This window comes from Leucopleurus acutus, assembly GCF_964270905.1.
Source record: "Leucopleurus acutus genome assembly, chromosome: 17".
In the NCBI taxonomy this organism is placed as follows: domain Eukaryota; kingdom Metazoa; phylum Chordata; class Mammalia; order Artiodactyla; family Delphinidae; genus Leucopleurus; species Leucopleurus acutus.
The window spans coordinates 48,192,656-48,213,023 of NC_139159.1; the positions used below are offsets into that span (position 1 = coordinate 48,192,656).

The 20,368-nt window shown below is 45.0% G+C and overlaps 1 protein-coding gene across 1 annotated transcript; it reads left to right on the plus strand.

The window, feature by feature from the left end:
* Positions 1-17,389: 17,389 nt before the first annotated feature.
* On the plus strand, positions 17,390-18,799 carry LOC309974151 (transcription factor-like 5 protein; the record flags this gene model as incomplete). The annotated part of the gene is given in 5 exon segments (XM_082858602.1): positions 17,390-18,252; positions 18,254-18,428; positions 18,430-18,711; positions 18,715-18,764; positions 18,766-18,799. Coding segments are annotated over 5 exon segments (1,404 nt in total).
* Between the last annotated feature and the right edge of the window lie 1,569 nt (positions 18,800-20,368).

Consider the following 20,368-nt stretch of genomic DNA (forward strand, 5'->3'; position numbering starts at 1 on the left):
CACAGCACGGGGACTCCTCAAGGGTTTTCAGGGCAGTGTTCTAATCTTTCTGTTATACTCAATAGCCAAAGCAATCCTGAGAAAGAAAAACAGAGCTGGAGGAATCAGGCTCCCTGACATTAGCCTATACTACAAAGCTACAGTATGGTAGCTTGATTAAGACAGTATGGTACTGGCACAAAAATAGAAGTATAGACAAATGGAACAGGATGGAAAGCCCAGAGATAAACCCACACATCTATGGTCACCTAATCTATGACAAAGGAGGCAAGAATATACAATGGAGACAAGACAGCATCTTCAATAAGTGGTGCTGGGAAAACTGGACAGTTACATGTAAAAGAAGGAAATTAGAACACTCCCTAACACCATACACAGAAATAAACTCAAAATGGATTAACAACCGGAATGTAAGGCCAGACACTATAAAACTCTTAGAGGAAAACATAGGCAGAACACTCTTTGACATAAATCTCAGCAGGATCTTTTTTGACCCACCTCCTAGAGTAACGAAAATAAAAACAAAAATTGACAAATGGGACCTAATTAAACTTAAAAACTTTTGCACAGCAAAGGAAACCATAAGCTTGATGGAAAGACAGCCCTCAGAATGAGAGAAAATATTTGCAAAAGAAGCAACTGACAAAGGATTAATCTCCAAAATATACAAACAACTCATGCAGCTCAATATCAAAAAAACAAACAACCCAATCCAAAAATGGGCCGAAGACCTAAATACACATTTCTCCAAAGGAGACATACAGATGGCCAACAAACACATGAAAGGATGCTCAACATCACTGATCATTAGCGAAATGCAAATCAAAACTACAATGAGGTATCACCTCACACCCATCATTAAAACATCTACAAACAATAAAGGCTAGAGAGGGTGTGGAGAAAAAGGAACCCTCCTACGCTGTTGGTGGGAATGTAAATTGATACAGCCACTATGGAGAACAGCATGGAGGTTCCTTAAAAAAACTAAAACTAGAACTATCATATGATCTAGCAATCCCACTACTGGGCATATACCCAGAGAAAACCATAATTCAAAAAAAGACCCATGTACCCCAATGTTCATTGCAGTACTATTTACAATAGCCAGGACATGGAAGCAACCTAAGTGTCCATCAACAGAGGAATGGATAAAGATGATATGGTACATATATACAGTGGAATATTACTCAGCCATAGAAAGGAACGAAACTGGGTCATTTGTAGAGACGTGGGTGGACCTAGAGACTGTCATACAGAGTGAAGTAAGTCAGAAAGAAAAAAACAAATATCGTATATTAACACATATATGTGGAATCTAGAAAAATGGTATAGATGATCTTATTTGCAAAAGAGAAATAGTGACACAGATGTAGAGAACAAACGTATGGACACCAAGGGGGGAAAGAGAGGGATGAACTGGGAGATTGGGATTGCTATATATATATATATATATATACACTATTGATGCTATGTATAAAATAGATAACTAGTGAGAACCTACTGTATAGCTCAGGGAACACTACTCAGTGCTCTATGGTGACCTAAAAGAGGAATGAAATCCAAAAAAGAGGGGATATATGTATACGTATAGCTGATTCACTTTGCTGTATGGTAGAAACTAATACAACATTGTAAAGCAACTATACTCCAATAAAAATAAATTACAAAAAAATTAATCGTTCTTTACACTCTCCACCAATTACAGAGTACTTACTATGTGCCAGGAGCAGCTAGGTGCTTCACTTACATCATTTCTAACCCTCAAAGCAAGCGGTAAAAAAGTAGGTGCTCCTTGGACTTCCCTGGTGGCGCAGTGGTTAAGAATCTGCCTGCCAATGCAGGGCACATAGGTTCAATCCCTGGTCCAGGAAGATTCCACATGCCGTGAAGCAACTAAGCCTGTGCACCACAACTACTGAGCCTGCACTCTAGAGCCTGTGAGCCACAACTACTGAGCCTGCACTCTAGAGCCTGTGAGCCACAACTACTGAGCCCACATGCCACAACTACTGAAGCCGGCGCTCCCTAGAGCCTGTGCTCCGCAACAAGAGAAGCCACCACAATGAGAAGCCCGTGCGCTGCAACGAAGAGTAGCCCCCGCTCGCCGCAACTAGAGAAAGCCAATGCGCAGAAACAAAGACCCAACGCAGCCAAAAATAAATAAATAAAGAACTTTTTTTTAAAATTTTAAAAAAAAATTAAGAGTAGGTGCTCCCCGTGCTTTACAGATGAAGACCTGAGGCTCCAAAAGATTGTGCAAACTTCTCTGAGGTCCTGGTGTAGGAGTCAGGGCTCAACCTTAGACTTGTCTGACTGTCAAACCTGCCTGTTCCAATCACTTTGTTGCCCCTGTAGTAGAACATTTGTCAAATGATGGATTTAAATATCCATGAGTAAATCCAGGTAATATATGTATAATTGACAACTTGAGGGAAAAGCAGGGAAATCTCTTCGGACTCATCTTTTGAACAGAAAATTGACACATCTGCCCAACCCCAGCCTGAACATCTGCTTGGTATGGTTAATGTGTCAGTTCAGTTTGATGGATTATGTCCAAGCTGACATGGAAATTATAAATTCCTCAGGGGAGTGGCATTATGAAGCAGAAAGAGAACAGGAACGACTAAGGTCGACTAAGGGTTCCAAGTTCTAATCCAATCACCTTTGCTGTTAACTGGCTGTGTGACCTTGAGCAATCACCCAGCCTCTCTGGGCTTCCATTATGCTGTAGGTAACAGGAAAGGGTGAGACCACCGTAGTGATTTCCAGACTTTGTTTTGAGAGGCAGAACCCTCGTGGTGGAGGTGTTTTGATTGCAGAGTGAGAAGACGAGACTCATATCCTTAGGGACCTCCACATCCCCTTCCAAAAAATGTCAGAGGTAATGCCAGGAGGCTTGTTTGAAATGCACGGGGCTGGAAGCTGTTCTCTCAGGACCCCTGCTCTAAAGTCCTGTGGTCCTGTCTCTCACTTACTCTGGACAAGCCCTCCAAGCAGTACTTTCTGCACTCGGGGCTTACTGAATACTTTCAGATGATGAGTGGGGATTGTTCCTGGATCTCGTCCACTGGCACATTTTCCTAAGTGCATTTCTAATTCCTCCCCCTGACTTCCTTTGCATCCTATCATTGATTTCTTCTACTTGGCATGTTTGTCTTAATTGCTGACCCTCTTTTTCCAGCTCTTCTTTCCTTATAGGATGAGCTGGATTTAAGAACAATGAATGGTATGTCCACTGGGGATTCTAGAAAAGAGAGGACTTCCCAAAGTATGCATTTCTGTGATTTCCACAACTCTACTCTACCAGGGCCCTTGGGCTGCCTCACTCAGCCCTGAGTTAGGAAAGCGATATCTACTCCATTAGCTCAGCTTTCTCCAGACTCCATTAAAGGAGGAGGAGACAGGATGCTTCCTAATCGATGATGCTTATTAAAATTTTATACCTTGCCAGTTGTTACAGGGCCTAGGTCAAAACGAGGAGGTTATGGTTACAGGGAGAAATAAAGAGTTGTCTCCAAATCTTCTATGTCAGTTCAAGTCTTCTGAGAAACAGATACCAAAGTGGGATTAGACGTGCCAGAGATATATTGAGGGAAATACCTGTGAAGGATAAAGGGGAGGAATCAGGAGTAGGCAGGGAGAGGCTTCAGACCACATTGCAGGTCTGACACCTGTGCAAGGAGAGTGGGAAGGAGGGGCCCCAGATAAGAATAACCTCTAACAGTGGTGCAGGTTGAGAAAGTCTTAGCTGGACAATACAGAGTCCCACATTGGGGACAGGAATGCCCAGCTCCAGAGTCTTTATTGTGCTCAGCCATTAGCTGGGAGCAGCTCTGGGAAAGCATGGTCTTGGCATTGAATGCCATGGTGGAGACAAACGTATAGCACTGGACGTTGTCAGTTACCCATGCTTCCTGCTGGTCCTCTTGAAAGGAGATGGGAGGAGAGCACCTCCTTGGCCACCACACCTCCACCCTTGAACCAGCTGATGTAGATTTCACCCAAAGGACCCCAAGAAATTGCAGCACCCCTGTCATGGCGATACAGACTCTGTTGGAAGGTAGTCCATTGGCTGGCTCTGGGTGTAGCTGGAGACGATAGTTGCTTAGGTGGCAGAATTTGAGGACCCTGTAAGTGCCCGGTCTCCTCGAAATATCCCCACTTTCACTAGACTTGCTCTTGGACATTCAACCCATCATGCTGGGTGAAGCCCCTTTTGAAATGCAGATCGTGTCCCCCACAGTGAAGAGCACATCTCAGCTTAAATCCATCAAAATGTGATTGGGCCACGACAGCAGCTCTGAAAGATAGTCTAGGAAGGTATTTCTTCCCACTTACAGATAAGAAAACTGAGGTTCGGAGAGGCTGAAGTGACTGATCCAAAGTCACAAGAGTTAGTAAATGACAGAGGGCTGCATTAAGAGCAAAGTCCTGACCCCCTTCATTCACTCAACAAACATGTATTGAGCGCCTATTACGTTTCAAGCGCTAAGAATACAGCTGTGCAAGAGTTTTTACTTTTCGTCATCATTGTAACAAGGAGAACCGAATGACTTTTTGTGATCACTGTAAAATTACTGTAATATTTGGTAGCGAACAATCCGTGTAGGCTTGCTAAGGTTACAGTTAGTAATCCACTGTATCTTTAGTTTGAATGTTTGTGTGTTTTAAGTGATAACCGTATTAGAGGGGAAACTATCAGCCAAAATCAGTTTGGAAAATAAGCAAAACTGGGGATGAGGAGGTGCTTTATTACTAGATTATGGTGTGTCTGTGAAAATTCAGGGCAAGATCTGAATCCTTTGTGATAAAGTAATACCAGTGGCTTTTTTATCATGTCCCTCTTCCCACTGAATTTCACTTTGAAAAGTTTAAATCCCCAATATTTATACACTTGGGATCGTTCTAGGTTCTCTTTTTAATGTTTAAAAATATGTTGACATGGGGCTTCCCTGGTGGCGCAGTGGTTGAGAGTCCGCCTGCCGATGCAGGGGACACGGGTTCGTGCCCCGGTCCGGGAAGATGCCACATGCCGCGGAGCGGCTGGGCCCGTGAGCCATGGCCGCTGAGCCTGCGCGTCCGGAGCCTGTGCTCCGCAACGGGAGAGGCCACAGCAGTGAGAGGCCCGCGTACCGCAAAAAAAAAAAACAAAACAAAACAAAGTACTTTTATGTTGCTCTGTATGGGAAGAACCAGTCTTGTTACACCATCTATGTGACTGCTCATCATTTTTCTTCCCCTTTACAGCATGAATAAAGGTTTGAGTTCTAAACTCATTAGGAAAAATAAAAAAGAATCAGCTGTGTCTTGTTAACAGACAAAAACCTCTGCCTTCAGGGAGCTTATCCTGCTGTTGGGGGAGAGAGGCAATAAACATATAAACCGATTAATTTCAGATAGGTAAGTGTTATGAGGAAAATAAAATAAACCAATAGGACTGGAAGAGGAGAGAAGTACCCTAGCAAGGGGGGTTGGACAGTCTTCTCTGAGATGTGAATTTCCTCTGAATCCTGAATGATAAGGTGCAGGCCATGGAAAGATCTGAGGGAAGAGCATGGTCAATGGAGAAGACCACGGGCCCTGCAACAGGACCAGACTGAACTGGGGATGTAAAGGGCGGGTGTGGAGACTGAGGGAAACAGGGACAGTCGATGGACCAGAGAATTGTCAGGGGCTTTGTAGGTCCTGGTGAGTTTGGATTTTGATTCTAATTTCAATGAAAGCCAATCTATAGGAGATGCTAAAACAGAGGGAAAATCCTGCCAGCTGTCATATTTTTGGTAAGTTTCTGCACTGGGGTTAGGGACACATCCTCTAAAGGTACCTCAAGGTGTAAGATGATCACTAACCAGCTTGTTGGAGGGTGGGTCACCTCACCCAGGGGACTTGTTCCTGAGGGGAACAGGGCAGAGGAAACACACTTCCCTTGTACCTCTGTTCTCCACCCTTCCCCTGCAGAGTACTCAGGCTCTCTCTCAAAATCATGGTTCTTAACCCTGGCTCTCAAGGAAATCATTTGGAGAGTTTATAAGAAAAGATTTAAGCTCGAACCCCTGGATCCACCAATTCTGATTTAATTGATCTGGGTTGAGAGACTGAATATACAAACGGACAACGGCAAGACCACATATGACAACAGAACCCTGACCCACTGTCTGCAGCACCCAGCCCAGGAAAACAAACTACAACTTCTGTAGCAACCCCAAACACCCAGTACTTAATATCTGCCTAATTTTGGCCTCTGCTTCCAACTCAGGAAGAGCCAGGGAAAGTCAAATATGTGCCCCTAACACAGGAGGAAGCTCTTCTTCTAGTGAGCCTGCTTCCAGCTTCCCCGCGTCAACAACCCCAGTCAGGGCACACCTGGAGCCTTGCCTTTTGCCACCATAAAGCTTTCCTACTCTTCTGCCTGCCTTTGAGCCGCTACCAAATACAAGTGATTGTGGCTTTTCTTGCTAGAGCAAGCTCTGAATAAATAGCCTTTGATTCTCCTTGGGTCATCTTCATTTATTTCCACAGGGTACAACTCGGGAGTTGAGTGTTTAAAAAGTTCCAATGTACAGCCTAGTTTGAGCACCATGGCTCGAAATACAATTTGAACAGGTATTTAGTAATATTGCTTTGAAGGGTCACCAAATTGTTAGCGTCCTTGGGATGCTCATGTGTCTTCAAGTTGGAACAATGTTATCTTCACCCATGAATAATAACTTATTGAGCAACTACTGTGTGCCTGCTGCTGTTCTAAGTACTTCACATGCATTAAATTGTATAACAGTCCTATGAAGTAAGAACCATTATTATTCCTACTATTATTCCAATTCCTAGTCAGGATTCAAGCTCAGGAAGTCTGGCACCAGAGCCTGTCACACAGTCGTCCATTCTAGTTGGCTCATTGCCATTTAGCTCGTTGCCTGGCACAGCACGTAATAAATGCTCATTTTTAATTCTGAATGTGAAAGGTCAAAGATATGGGGCCTGAAAGAGAATTCTGATGGAATGGCATGTCCAGGGGGATAGGGAACTTCAGGGCTGGGGTGAAGGCAGCAGGGGAAGGAAAAGGGAGGAAGGGGCAGCCAGGAGGCTATGTGAGCCCATCAGGTATCTGCAAGAGGATACCGAAAGGGGGAAGAGAAACAGCAACGTCAGACACCATTCATTGCCAAGTTCTGGGGGATGCCCGAGACCCACCATGGGACTGTAATGTTCTGAGGACACACTGAATTTCCAGCCAGAAAGGAAGCCAAGGTCAAGCCAGAGCCTCTGAGGTGCTTTGGGGAAGTCAAGAATGAGCAGGATACAGGTTGGATTCCTCAAGCCCCTCTATCTTTCCTCTTCTGGGGCTATTTTTGAAGGCATCTCCAACCCTAGGTACCATGTGTACACAGGGAAGGCATACTTGAGATGACTAGACAGAATTTTGAGTCACAAACCTTCATTTTGCCAACACTTCAAGAAGCTCTGCAAATTGGGCTACGGACAATGGGATTAAAGAAATGAGGAAGGCTGGGCCCTGCCCGCAAGGAGTTTGCAGGCTAGTCTGGTGTCAGACACATAAACACAGAGCCAAGAGGGACATAAAGAAAGCCCTGAGGCCACAAAGGAAGGACTACTGAAAAGCTTCAGAAGGGAAGTTATACATGAACAGTGCCTAAAAGGGTTACAGTCTCCCAGACCCACGAGGTAGGGAAGGGGATTCCAGGCAGAAGGAACGGCATGACCCAAGGCCTAGAGTGACGGGAGTGGAGGAAATGGTAAGGAAGCAATGAATGGTTTCGTGGCTGATGTGAAAGATGAGTGCACAGGAAGCACAGAGGAAAGGTGGAAGAGTTAGCAGGAAATGTGAGGAAAAAAAGTAGGGGTCAAATTAGCAGGGGCTTTGACTGTATGTAAAAACCACTGAAGTTGACTTAAGCTGAACAGAGGGACTTGCTATAAAGAAACAGGAAATCTCTCAGAACCCAAAGACAGGAACACACCAGGGTGCCAAGAAGGACTAACACTTGGAAGTGGAAGGTCATGGTGAGTCCAGGCAGTGTTCACACTTCATTTTTTACACTTCTCTCTGCAGACAGGAATGTTTCCTTCTCTCTCCTTCCAGACGGGAACTCTGGCCAATCCAGTCTATGGGACAGAACACCTGTCCTGCTCATAGCTCTAGCGTTTCCATAGAAACTCAGACTCAGACACACAGAGAAAATAATTCTGTGGTCCTAATTCCAATTCTTGGTGCAAGATCTCCGGCTGGTACAGCGCCAGTCATGGGACCACCCCTGGTTCAATCAACTATTGCTAAGGGGTGAGGTCACACTTTGCAAATATGGTGCCTGATAACCCAACCCTGGATGAGAGAGGGGACAATTCCCAGAGAAAGGGGGATCTGTGACTCGTGGACTGGGTGGATACCCCAGAAATTCTCACCCGTGACCTTGTAAGGCACGATAAGGGGTTTGGACTTTATAGTGTGGGCAATTGGAGGGACCGAGGGGAAAGACAAAATCAAATTTGTCTTTAGAAATGTTGTAGACAACATGGAAATGGATCATAATGAGGATAGACTAAAGACTGGGAGACCACTTGGGAAAGTGTTGAAATAACCAGACCACAAAATGACGAGACCCAAATTAAGAAAAGGTAGTGAGGATGGAGAAGCATTTTAAGGATTGAAACAATAGGACTTGGTGACTGACTGAAAGTGGAGGCTGAGGGTGAAGGAGCGAGAGGTTCCTTGGTTTCCTGCCAGTGTGATAGGGAAGAGAATGAGCTGGTAAGTGGGACAGAGGCTACAGAAGGAGGAGGAATTGAGACGGAGGTACACAGAACATGGAGTGTGGGGAAGTAAGGCTAGCTTAGCACACACTGAGTTTGAGAGATGACCAGATGACGAAATCAATGGATCCCATTCCCTGTTCCTTTGCCCAGCCAGGCCCCTTGAAACAAGCTGCACTGCTAATAAAAGAGCATTGGGAGGCATCATAAAATTATTCTCATCTCATTGGTTGGTAATTGTGAAAACAGGAGGAAGCTAAGTCTAGAAGACAGAGCGTGGGGCTCTGGAGTCAGTCCATGTGTGTACAAGTCAGCTGCGTGACCTTGAGGAAAGTACTCAACCTCTCTGAGTCTCAATTTTCCCATCTGCGAAATGGTATGTCAGGCTAATCTTATCGAATTATTATGACAAATAAGTGTAATAATATATGTAGGGTCCTTACAATGTGGAAGGCCCTAAGTTAGTGGTCATTAGGATCATTATTGTTTTTCTACATCACATGGTCTGGATCTTTGCTTGCAGGCAGAAATGCTCTATCGACAGTCTCGGGACTGAAGCTAGGTTTCCTTAAGAAACAAGCCCATCCACTCCCTGACATAAATGCCGCCTGAAATGATTAATCAAATTTACTTAACGTTTAATGAAAATCTCTCATAGCAGCCGAAAGCTAAGTGGATGCAAAATTAGGGTCTACACCAGTGATCAACTGACTCCGAACTAACTGATAAATTTGACTATGTAGTGGATCAAATTGATGGTGAAGACAAGAGCAATAGCCATCTATTGGCTCTTTATTGCATGTTGAACACTGTTCTGGGGCTTTACAAAAGATAACCTCATTAAATCCTCACAAACAACCCTACAGAGTCAGTGCTATTATTATCATCCCCATTTTACAGATGAGGAAACTGAGGCCCAGAGATGTGAAGTAATCTACCAAGATTGTACTGCTGGGATGCAGTAGAGCCAAGACTGCCTCCCAGGAAGTCTGCCCCAGAGCTCCCAGGATCATCAGATCACAAATACTGCATAATTCACACTGGTTTTTCACTGTTCTTCCAGAAGACATCTCGCTGTTCAGTTGAGCATTGATTCTCAAGTCTCATAATCCAGCATGAGGAATGTTGGAAATAACTTCATTTGGGACTAATTTCCTCTCTGAAATAAATTGGGGCAGTTAGCTCCTCACACATCCTCGCTTGCATTCAAATATTCTCTTTTGAGGAGGAAAGGGACTCCTACTAAGGGAGCTGAGATAGTTCTAGCACTTGTGAGCCAGGTGGTGCTCTGCTTCCTGCCACAATTTGGGGGTGGAAGTGGGAGGGATGTCAAAATCTGAACACACTACGGGAGGGCATCCTTCAGCTGGAAGTCTCCTACAGGGCTCAGAAGACCGAGTCTCAGAGATGTGGAAATAGATCAAGATTCTTAACCTTTGAGGGGTCAAGCACCCCCTTGAAAATCTAAAGAAAGCTGCAGCCTCTCTCCTCATAAAAATGCACAAGCACAACTCTAAATAAAATCTGGGGGAGGATGGATCTCCTGAAATGCATCACTGAACCTCAAGTTAAGAAGCTCTGCCACAGAAAACAGACCAGCCAGGCACATTAATAATCATCTCTCCAAACTCATCTCGGCTTATTAATTTGTAATGTAACGCCCTGGAAATCTCTCTGTAATACTGAAATTCATTATGCTCACTTATCTTGCTCTGCCCTTGAGACACTTGTGAAATTAGCTGCAGAGAACAATTCAGATGGGCAGGCACCATTTCTCACCTGACATGGCGTTATATGAGGAGTTATGCCCTGCCTTGCCAGTCTGGAGTACAGAATAAGGTCGTATCTCTTTGCAAATTCAAATACAATGACTCAGCCCTCATCTTGATTATGACAGAAACTCTGTTCTTATTATAAGCTTCTCCTCCCCTAAAGAATTTCTGACACCCTGAGACATGGTTACATAGTCTGTGATCAATCCTTCTGGCTGCTTCTGAAGACCCCCCCACCACCCTTTGGGGTCGTTGCTGTGATGCTCAATACATGAAGTGCTCCAACCACCCGAACAAGTCAGCAGATCAATGAGTTCTCTTCAAACCCCTTAATTTGAGAAGTCACCAATGTCCCACCCTGCAGTGATGGCAGCAAGGCCAGCAGCAGTCTTGCTAAGGTTTCCACTGACCAGTTCTTCCAGCTAACACATTTCTTCATGCATTACTGACGTGGTGGATAGTAAAGACATTCATTGCCTCAGGATTTACAGGAACGCAGTTGCTTATGAACTCTCTAGCTCGGTAACATATGTACATGTATAAACTCAATGTATTTACTTATGCATTAAACCATTCAAGTGATAAAGAAATGATCTGTAATAGATTTCAAGCCAGCAAACATTATATACATTTCCTCTAGCTCTTCCTAGCAGGACAATTCTAGCCCATAGATTAAGTAGAAAGAGGTCAGGGGTCAAGACAGGAAAGGCTTGGTCCTAAGGTATCTCCCACTCTTCCCCAGGGCCTGAGTGTAACAAGTGTAGCACTAGTTAGATAATAGTCTCACGCTCCGTTGTGAATTTGTTGAACTATACAGCTATTCTCTCAAGGACTCACAGATTATTCACAGCTGGAGCCTGGGAAGATTAATGGAAGATTGGGGTAGGAGTTCCCAAGCAAAGCTGGGAAAACATGGCAGGATGTTGTGGGTAGCCAGAGAGCAATGAATATCTAGGGAGTGACATTTCCATCAGATGCGTGTGTTGGAGAAAGGAGAGAGATAGGATGTCTAAGACAAACTTCACCTGATTTTTAATTAGACCCAAGGCCAGTACTACATTTCCCCGACCCACCCAAGAGGTGCCTAAGCTAATGAATGCCTGTTTCTCCATGGGTCAGATGAAGCTTCTTTCCCCACAGCTTGATGTCATTTAGATTCTGCCTGATTCCTTCTTCACACTGGACCTGTTATAAATTCTAATTTGCAAAGTCATTCTACAATCCCTTGCAAAACAAACCACTCCAAAACTTAGTGGCTTAAAACAACCACCATAACTATCTCAAGTAACTTTTAACAAAGTATTGGGGCCATATACCCTGAGGGTAGAGACAAAGATTACCTGTAAACACTGAAGTCAGGTCAGCAGTTTTGTTTTGCTTTTTTTCTGCCGAGGTATGGTTTAACGCTTTTGAAACGACTTTCTATATATTCTAGGGTTAAGAAGATACGACATTATGTCATGGATAATAGGACCCAGGTTTTTCACTGTTGGCAAAGGAAATTATCAATATAGAAAGTGAGAGAGTTAGAATAAAGCCCTATGGGATTGGCTTAGAATGGGAGGTATCGGTATGAACGTGTGGTTGGAACTAATGGTTTTAACATAGATAGATAGATAGAGAGATAGAGAGAGAGAGAGAGAGAGAGAGAGAGAGAGATAGTTATAAAATAAAATGTGGAGATCTATCTCTCTACCTATATATATATTGAAATATATGTGCATGTGTATATGTACATATATTTCTGACTTCTTCCCACTAAGAAGGCCAAAAAGTGATGACACTCAGTAGCAATGAGCAAGCTTAGTGCCCAGATCATAGTTTCTAAATACCTTTCCCCACTAAAAAGCAATGGGGCTCCTTAGGAAAGTGGCTGATTTCCAGGCTGGGGCAGGGATGGTACAAGATGAGCCTGGAACATTCTGTGCCAAAAAAGTATAGAAGGGCTCAAAAACTGATAGAATATATGAAAGTACACAGAGCCAGTCGAAGAGGCCCCTAAATGCCAAATCTTGGACAATTTAAGCATCAGAATAAATCATGATGATAACCAGTTATAACCCACTGAACCACATGTAAATCAATTAGTGAAAACTGATATAAATAAACAAATGGGAGAGAAGAGCTCTTTCTTACACTGCAATAAATTAAACACAGAAGGAATGATGAAAATAGAAAACTGTCATTTGGCAATCATCATGGTAATAACTGACGCATCAATTCATCAATGGATACTAAAGCTAGTGGATCAAAGTATTGCGATAAACAGCATATTTACATGGTCTCAAAGAATCTCTCTGTAAGACACTTATTAATTACAAAGAAAAAGATAGTAACTTAACATGGAGAAAACTGTCACACGCCATCATAACCAAGTTCATATTCAACATCACTGGTAATGGGACAAATCACTATTGCATATCTCCTGATACGATGCGCTAAAAAAAATAAAACATCTCTTCTGCAGTATTTCCTGCCAAAAATGTATAACCTGAATCTAATCATGAGGAAACAACAGAAACCCAAACTGAGGGACAGTCTACAAACTAACTGGCTAGAACTCTTCAAAAGTGTCAATGTCACGGAAGGCAAAGAAAGCCAGAGGAACTGGTCCACTTTAAAGGAGATTAGAGACATGACAAGCAAATGTAATGTGTGATCCAGGATTTTCTTTTGCTATAAGGACATTTTTGGGACAACTGGCAAAATTTGAGCCACATGTGTAGATTACATGATACATTATAAAAATGTGATTTTCTGGGCTTCCCTGGTGGTGCAGTGGTTGAGAGTCCGCCTGCCGATGCAGGGGACACGGGTTCATGCCCCGGTCCAGGAAGATCCCACATGCCGCAGAGCGGCTGGGCCCATGAGCCATGGCCACTGAGCCTGCGCGTCCGGAGCCTGTGCTCTGCAACAGGAGAGGCCACAGCAGTGAGAGGCCCACATACCGCAAAGGAAAAAAAAAAAAAAAGTGATTTTCCGATTTTGTAATTCTACTGTGTTAATGAAAGAGAATTTTCTTGTTTTTAGAGAGATACACACTGAGTTATAGAGGGATAAAGAGTTATCACGTTTTACTTTCAAGTAGTTTAGTGTGGTGGAGGGTAGGTGGATGGAATGTTAACATTTGGGCAATTTGGGTGAAAAGTATATGGGATTTTTTGGGGGTACTATTTTTATATCTTTTCTGTAAGTCTGTAATTATGTCAAAATAGAAAGAGTTTTAAAACAATGATTTTCTTGTTCCTCCTGCTTCTGTGGGTTGTGGGGCTGGTCAGTTCTTCTTCTGGTCTTACTCAGGACCTCTTTGCCTCTACAGTCAGATCTCAGCTGGGGCAGGAATATCCAAGATGGCGCCTTGCATCTCCACTTCTCATCCCCGTGTTTGGTGAGGGTGACCGGGAGGCTGGGCTCAGAGGGACACTGAGGTGGGTGGGGGGGGCCTATCTCTCATATAGGAGGAGGGCTTCTCTATATAAGAGAAGGGCTTCTCCCTCTCCAGGCTTTTCCATGTGGTCTCTCCAGCAGGGTAGCTGGACTTCTTCCATGGTGCCTGGGGGATCCTACAAGTGCCAAAGAGGAAGTCGCCAGGCCTTCTTGAGCCTTAGGGCCAGAAGAGATATTTGTCACTTCTACTGTGGTCTGTGTTGATTCAAGAGAGCCACAGGGCCAGCCAGACTTCACAGAGCTGTAACTTTTGGGTGGCTCACAGGTGCAGGTCTGGAGACCAGCTACCATAACCATAACGGAATTTGATTAGGGAAGTAGAACCACTGAGGGTACAAAATAAGAGGTTTGTTATATGAATAAGACCTTACACAATTGTGGAGGGAACTGAGAAAGAGGGGTTTAAAAGAAAGGGCTGGAAGATCAGCCTAAGCACTGGCATGGACGGACCAGTCAGTGCTTTCAGGGACCCTGGGGAGCCAGGAATGCCCAGCAGTTGGAGGGACCACACAAGGCTGGTGGATAAGCCCATGATAGGTTGTTACCTCTGTGCCTGGGGTTGAGCCTGAAGTTGCTATTGGTCAGCAGGGCCAATGGTCAGAAAAAAGAGCTGGTCACAGATGTGGGAAGAATGAGGATAAGCTGGAACCTGCCAGCCCCTCTGGATCGTAATTTCACTACATTTAAAACAGCATGACTTTCAGAGACTATTGGTTAGCTTAGGCTAAATTCTTTTTTTTTCTTTAATTTTTTTTAAAAGTTTTTTTTTTTTAATTAATTTACTTTTGTCTGCTGTTGGGTCTTTATTGCTGCGCGCCGGCTTGCTCTAGTTGTGGTGAGCGGGGACTACTCTTCATTGTGGTGCGTGGGCTTCTCATTGCGGTGGCTTCTCTTGTTGCGGAGCACGGGCTCTAGGGGCGCGGGCTTCAGTAGTTGTGGCACACGGGCTCAGGAGTTGCAGCACATGGGCCCTAGAGTGCATGGGTTTCAGTAGTTGTGGCACGTGGGCTCAGTAGTTGTGGCTCCTGGGCTCTAGAGCACAGGTTCAGTAGTCGTGGAGCACAGGCTTAGGTGCTCTGCGGCATGTGGGATCTTCCTGGACCATGGATCGAACCCGTGTCCCCTGCATTGGCAGGCAAATTCTTAACCACTGAGCCACCAGGGAAGCCCAGGCTACATTCTTTTACAAAGAGAAAAAGCAATGCAAAGTCAGAGATTTATCCAAAACCATTTTCTAGCTTATATGAGCAATAATGATGATGATACCCAACATTTTTATACTCACTGGTATTAACACTTACCAGGCACCGTTCTTCTTCTTCTTTTTTTTTTTTTTTTACCAGGCACCATTTTAAGAGCTACATGTGCTGGGCATCGTGCTAGCCTCTGGGGTTACCACGGTGAACAAAGCCTGACCCAGACCTCATCTGGTGGAGTGTCCAGACCAGTGGAGGTGGAAGCCATCATTTCAATGCACTCACAAATGAGAGTATAATTGCAGGCTGGTGTAGGATGAGGCAGTCATTAGTGATTCTATTATTCCCTGCACCGTCCACATACTAAAGCAGGAAAGTATATATTTTCTGGATAATTTTTTGCTAAAAGGGTCAAATTCCTTCTTAATATCTCTGCTCCCTGAGTGCCTCCATCTGGCCCCTCCCTCTGAGGTCTGGGGCAGCATTTAGCTTCCCGTGTCTGTCCTGCCTCTCCACCTCACTCTGATTGTCTAATTTTCCCTTCTTGTCCTAGTATTTCTTCTCTTCTTGGGCTTGTTTGGCTACTAGCCCTCCTCCTGCCTCTGTTACAAAAAGGTAATTACAGAGATTAAAGGGAAAAAAGTAGTTGGCTAAATATTAAGTAGCCTTTCCCAAGAACGCTGAAGGCATTTTAAAACTGTACACAGCTATCTCCCCATTAGGTCATGCAGGCCTGGAAAATAGTGAGTGGCTTAAAATTTCTTCAAGGGGCGCATGAGTAGAAAACCCACAATTTAATCAAAAACAATCTCTGTAGGGCCCTAAAATCTTAATTGGTTGGAATGTGCTTTCATCCCGACTGACATCCTTCCTGGGGAAAATTGAAGCTAGGTGACAGCCAGTGCAAAGTCCCTAAACACAAGGAAAGGGCTTTTTATGAGTGACTGTCAGTGTTACCTATTAGAGAAAGTGCTTTGTTTTGGGTTACTGTTTCGCTTTGGGGGTTGCAGTTGGAAGGGGTGAAAGTATAAGGAAGTGGAAAGAAACATATAATAGACTTTGTGAGTTTTCTGAAGTCATTATGTCTACTCATTTACACTAACAAAATTTTTGTATTCTCAAATTTGATACTTAAGCATCTCAACTCTTTAAGAATGAACATGTGCTATGGTCTGAATGTTTGTGTCCTCCCAAAATTCACATGTTGAAATCCTAACCTCCAAGAGGATGGTATTAGGAGGTGGAGCCTTGGGAGGTGATTAGGTCATGAGAATGGAGCTCTCACAAATGAGATTAGTGGCCTCAGAAAAAGAGAACCCAGAGAGCTCACTTGCCCCTTTTGACATTTAAGTTTACAGTGAGAAGACAACCGGTTGTCTAGGAGGAAACAGGCTCTCACCAGACACTAGTGCCTTGACCTCGTACTTCCCAGCATCCAGAACTGTAAGAAATAAATTAATTTTCTTTATAAGCCACTCAGTCTGTGATATTTGTTATAGCAGCCTGAATGGACTAAGACACCATGGAAGTTCCAAAACCTGCAAATGTAACTCACCAGTTAAATTTGTGTCCCTGAGGTTACTGAGCAGGAATAATTGTTGAATGGGGCTAACTAGCCTTCTACAAATCTCTTTTCAATGTGGCTGTGTGGTTCTCAGGGATGACTTGATCTCATTTAATCATCGCCTCTACCCTCTGGAGTAGTTGAAATGACATCACTGCTGCTCACCACTCTGTCAGGTCCTCCTGTCTTTCTGGCAGGGAGGATTATGCTTCCTTTCCCCCTTTAAACTAGGCTTAGCCATTTAACTTGCTTTGGCCAATGAAATGTGAGTCACTTTTGCACGGAAGCATTTAAACTCTCTTCCCCTGCTACAGTGATCTTGGAAGCACATGTTGGTATAGAGGTGCCTTAAGACCAACGCACCCTGGAAAGAAGAACCAACTCATGAAGAACAGCTGCCCTGGAGAATCACTGGACCCACAGCTCTACTATGGAACTGCTGGACTTTTTGCGTGAGTGAGAAATAAACTGTAGTGGTATTAAGCAGCTGAGATTTGGGGGTCTTTGTTACTGCAGCATAAAATAGCCTATACTTTCTGATACCAGTAAATATTATTACCTTAATTTAGAGATAAAGAAATGGTAGAGCCCGCCTGGCCTAGCCCCGCCGGCCCGCCCGCGCGCCCCACGCCGTTGGCGCCGGCATGTCGGGCCCCGGACAGCCGGAGCCGCCGCAGGCGGGCGGGCCGGCGGGCCCCGAGAGCGCGGACGCGGCGCTGGGCGAGGCGGGGCTGAGTTTCACGACCACCGACCTGAGCCTTGTGGAGATGACCGAGATCGAGTACACGCAGCTGCAGCACATCCTCTACTCGCACATGGAGGCGGCGGCGGCCGACGGCGAGCTCGAGACGCGCCTCAACTCGGCCCTCTTGGCGCGGAAGGCGGGGGTCTTCGCGGCGGCTGGGGGCGCGGCGGCGGGGGGCGCGCCGCCCGTGTACCCGGTGCTGTGCCCGCCTGCGCTGGCCGATGGCGGCTTCGCGGGCGCCAACCAGTGCCTGGGCCACATCGACTTCCAGGAGCTGCGCATGATGCTGCTGAGCGAGGCGGGCGCGCCCCCCGCCGCCGAGAAGACGCCGGGCGCCGACGGCCCGGGCGCCGGCGCACGCCGGCCCAAGGCGCCCGACGGCGCCGGCAAGGAGAACGTGGAGGGCGCGCCCGAGGCGCGGGCCAAGTCGGCCGTGCGCGTCCGCCTGGAGGACCGCTTCAACAGCATCCCAGCCGAGCCCCCGCCAGCCCCGCGCGGCGCGGATGCCCCCGAGCCCGGCATGGCGCTCAACAATTTGGTAACTCTTATTCGCCATCCATCCGAATTAATGAATGTTCCTCTTCATCAGCAACAAAACAAATGTACAACATTAGTGAAAAATAAAACTGCTGCTGCAACTACTGCTCTGCAATTTACATACCCTCTGTTTACTGCAAATAATTGCTCTACTAGTGGAAATTCTAATCTTTCACAAACACAGAGTTCTAGTAACTTATGTTCTGTACTTGAAGCTACCAAGCATCCAAGCTTTGCCTGAGCAGGTTTGGATTAAAGTAGGAGAAGCGCTATGTAAACAAGCAATAAATAAGAGGAGTCGGAGTAGGGTACGTCAGTTGGACACAAACATAGAACGAAGAGCCCTTGGAGAGCTCCAGAATGTGGGTGAAGGCTCCACAGCAGCGCAGGGTGCTTGGCAAGTCGGTGGAGTCGTCCCAGGCCACCCTCGGGGAGCAGACCCAGAGCGGGCCCCAGCGGGGCAGGTCCCAGCGCAGGGAGAGGCACAACCGCATGGAAAGAGATAGAAGGCGCAGAATCCGCATTTGTTGTGATGAGTTGAATCTTTTAGTCCCGTTCTGCAACGCCGAGACCGATAAGGCAACGACTCTGCAGTGGACCACAGCGTTCCTGAAATATATTCAGGAAAGACATGGAGATTCTCTTAAAAAGGAATTTGAGAGTGTATTTTGCAGTAAAACTGGCTGAAGGCTAAAGTTGACCAGACCAGACTCCTTGGTGACGTGTCCCACACAGGAGAGTACAGAGTAGCCCAGCTATGGAGATCAAGTGACTGGATGTGAACACTAATGCCTGGGAAGTAAACGGCTGTTCCTTCGTGACCCATAAACATTTCCTAAGACCCTGGAACTCAGCTCTGATAGTCTAACTCTAAAGGAACATGATTCAGCTGATGGGACTCCAGTGGGGACTTTGAAAGCACATTTTGTAAAAATATTTATCTAAAACAAAATGCTTACCGATTAATGTCCTCTTAGACCATTTGGGGAGGAAGACATCTTGACAATTAGTAAGTAATTTTTCAATTATCTGTCTGATTCTGTCATGTTTTCTTAACATGATAACTTGAAAAATTAACATCCTTTGTAATTTCTTTAGTCTTAGAAGGTACATTGCTTTTTACTTATTTTATTTACATTTTAAATAAGCCCCCTTAGCAACTAGAACAAGTTAAATTGTTGTTAACTATAAGTAGTTTGGACATTTTATTTCATTTGTTTATCGCTTCCCCTTGTAATGATTTCTAGCTGCATAGAACTGTATTGCAAAATGCAGTCCTATTTTAAACCTTTCTGCTAGAAATTTTCCAGAGATCTCCTTTAAAGGTACTTTTGTCCATAAATGAAATATTGTCACGGTAGATTGCTTCAATGCCCTCATTTTCATATTGAGAGTCATTACTTTCTGTGTAATAAACTGTAGTGTTTGGAACTGAGTTTTTCAAATGAGTGGCTTTATTTATTACAATAGATAATACCAATAGACTTTAGTGCAATACAGTCACTTTCAATAAATACTGTCAATGGGAGATAGTTAAATGTTTGTACACAAAGGAGGCAGGTAAATCAGACGAGACCTTTGTATGGAAGGGATACTGTACATTAAATTCTTTATTTTTTTTGTAATACTGTGGCCAGTCATTAATCTGAAGATTTCATATATCGTTTTGTTTCCTAGCTATAGATCACCAGAACACTGAAGAATAAATATTTGAAAGTGAAAGTGACCAACGATTGTTTCTTTAATCACCCTGTATTTAGGATATAAGTCGTATGTTGCAGACTTCCACAGACCATGAGTTCCAAAGAGATCAGATTAACGTCAGTCTCCAAAATACAGTGGTCCTGAGCCCCCAGCTGCTTGACTGCAAGCCCATAGGCCTTGTCCCCGCCCTCACTCTGTTCAATTCTCCCAGTTACTTGTAGGAGCCCCTATGTGCCCTCAAACCAGACTGTCTGTTGCTGGCAGTCACCATGGACTGTCCAATGTTACTCCTCTTATGCTCCAAATCCCACTCATTACTGTTCACTGCCTGAGATGCCACTGAAAGCTGTCTCACCATTGCCACTGCTGACTGGCCTTGTCACGGATGCTGCCCCAGGTGCAGTCTTGGCCGCTGATCCCTGGTGTGAGACGAGCCCGGAGTCTCACGAGGTCTCTGGTGAAGCCAGTTCCTTCAGTGCTGGTCCTCGGCCCCTAACAAAGGCTGTGTCCTGCTCAAGGAGCCAGGTGGGAAACAGCCAGCCCACGGTTGATCCCTTTCTCCTGCCCCTGCGCCTCTCCAGTGGCCGCTACACAGTCTATGCAACCCACTCACTCCTCTTCTCTACCACTCACACAA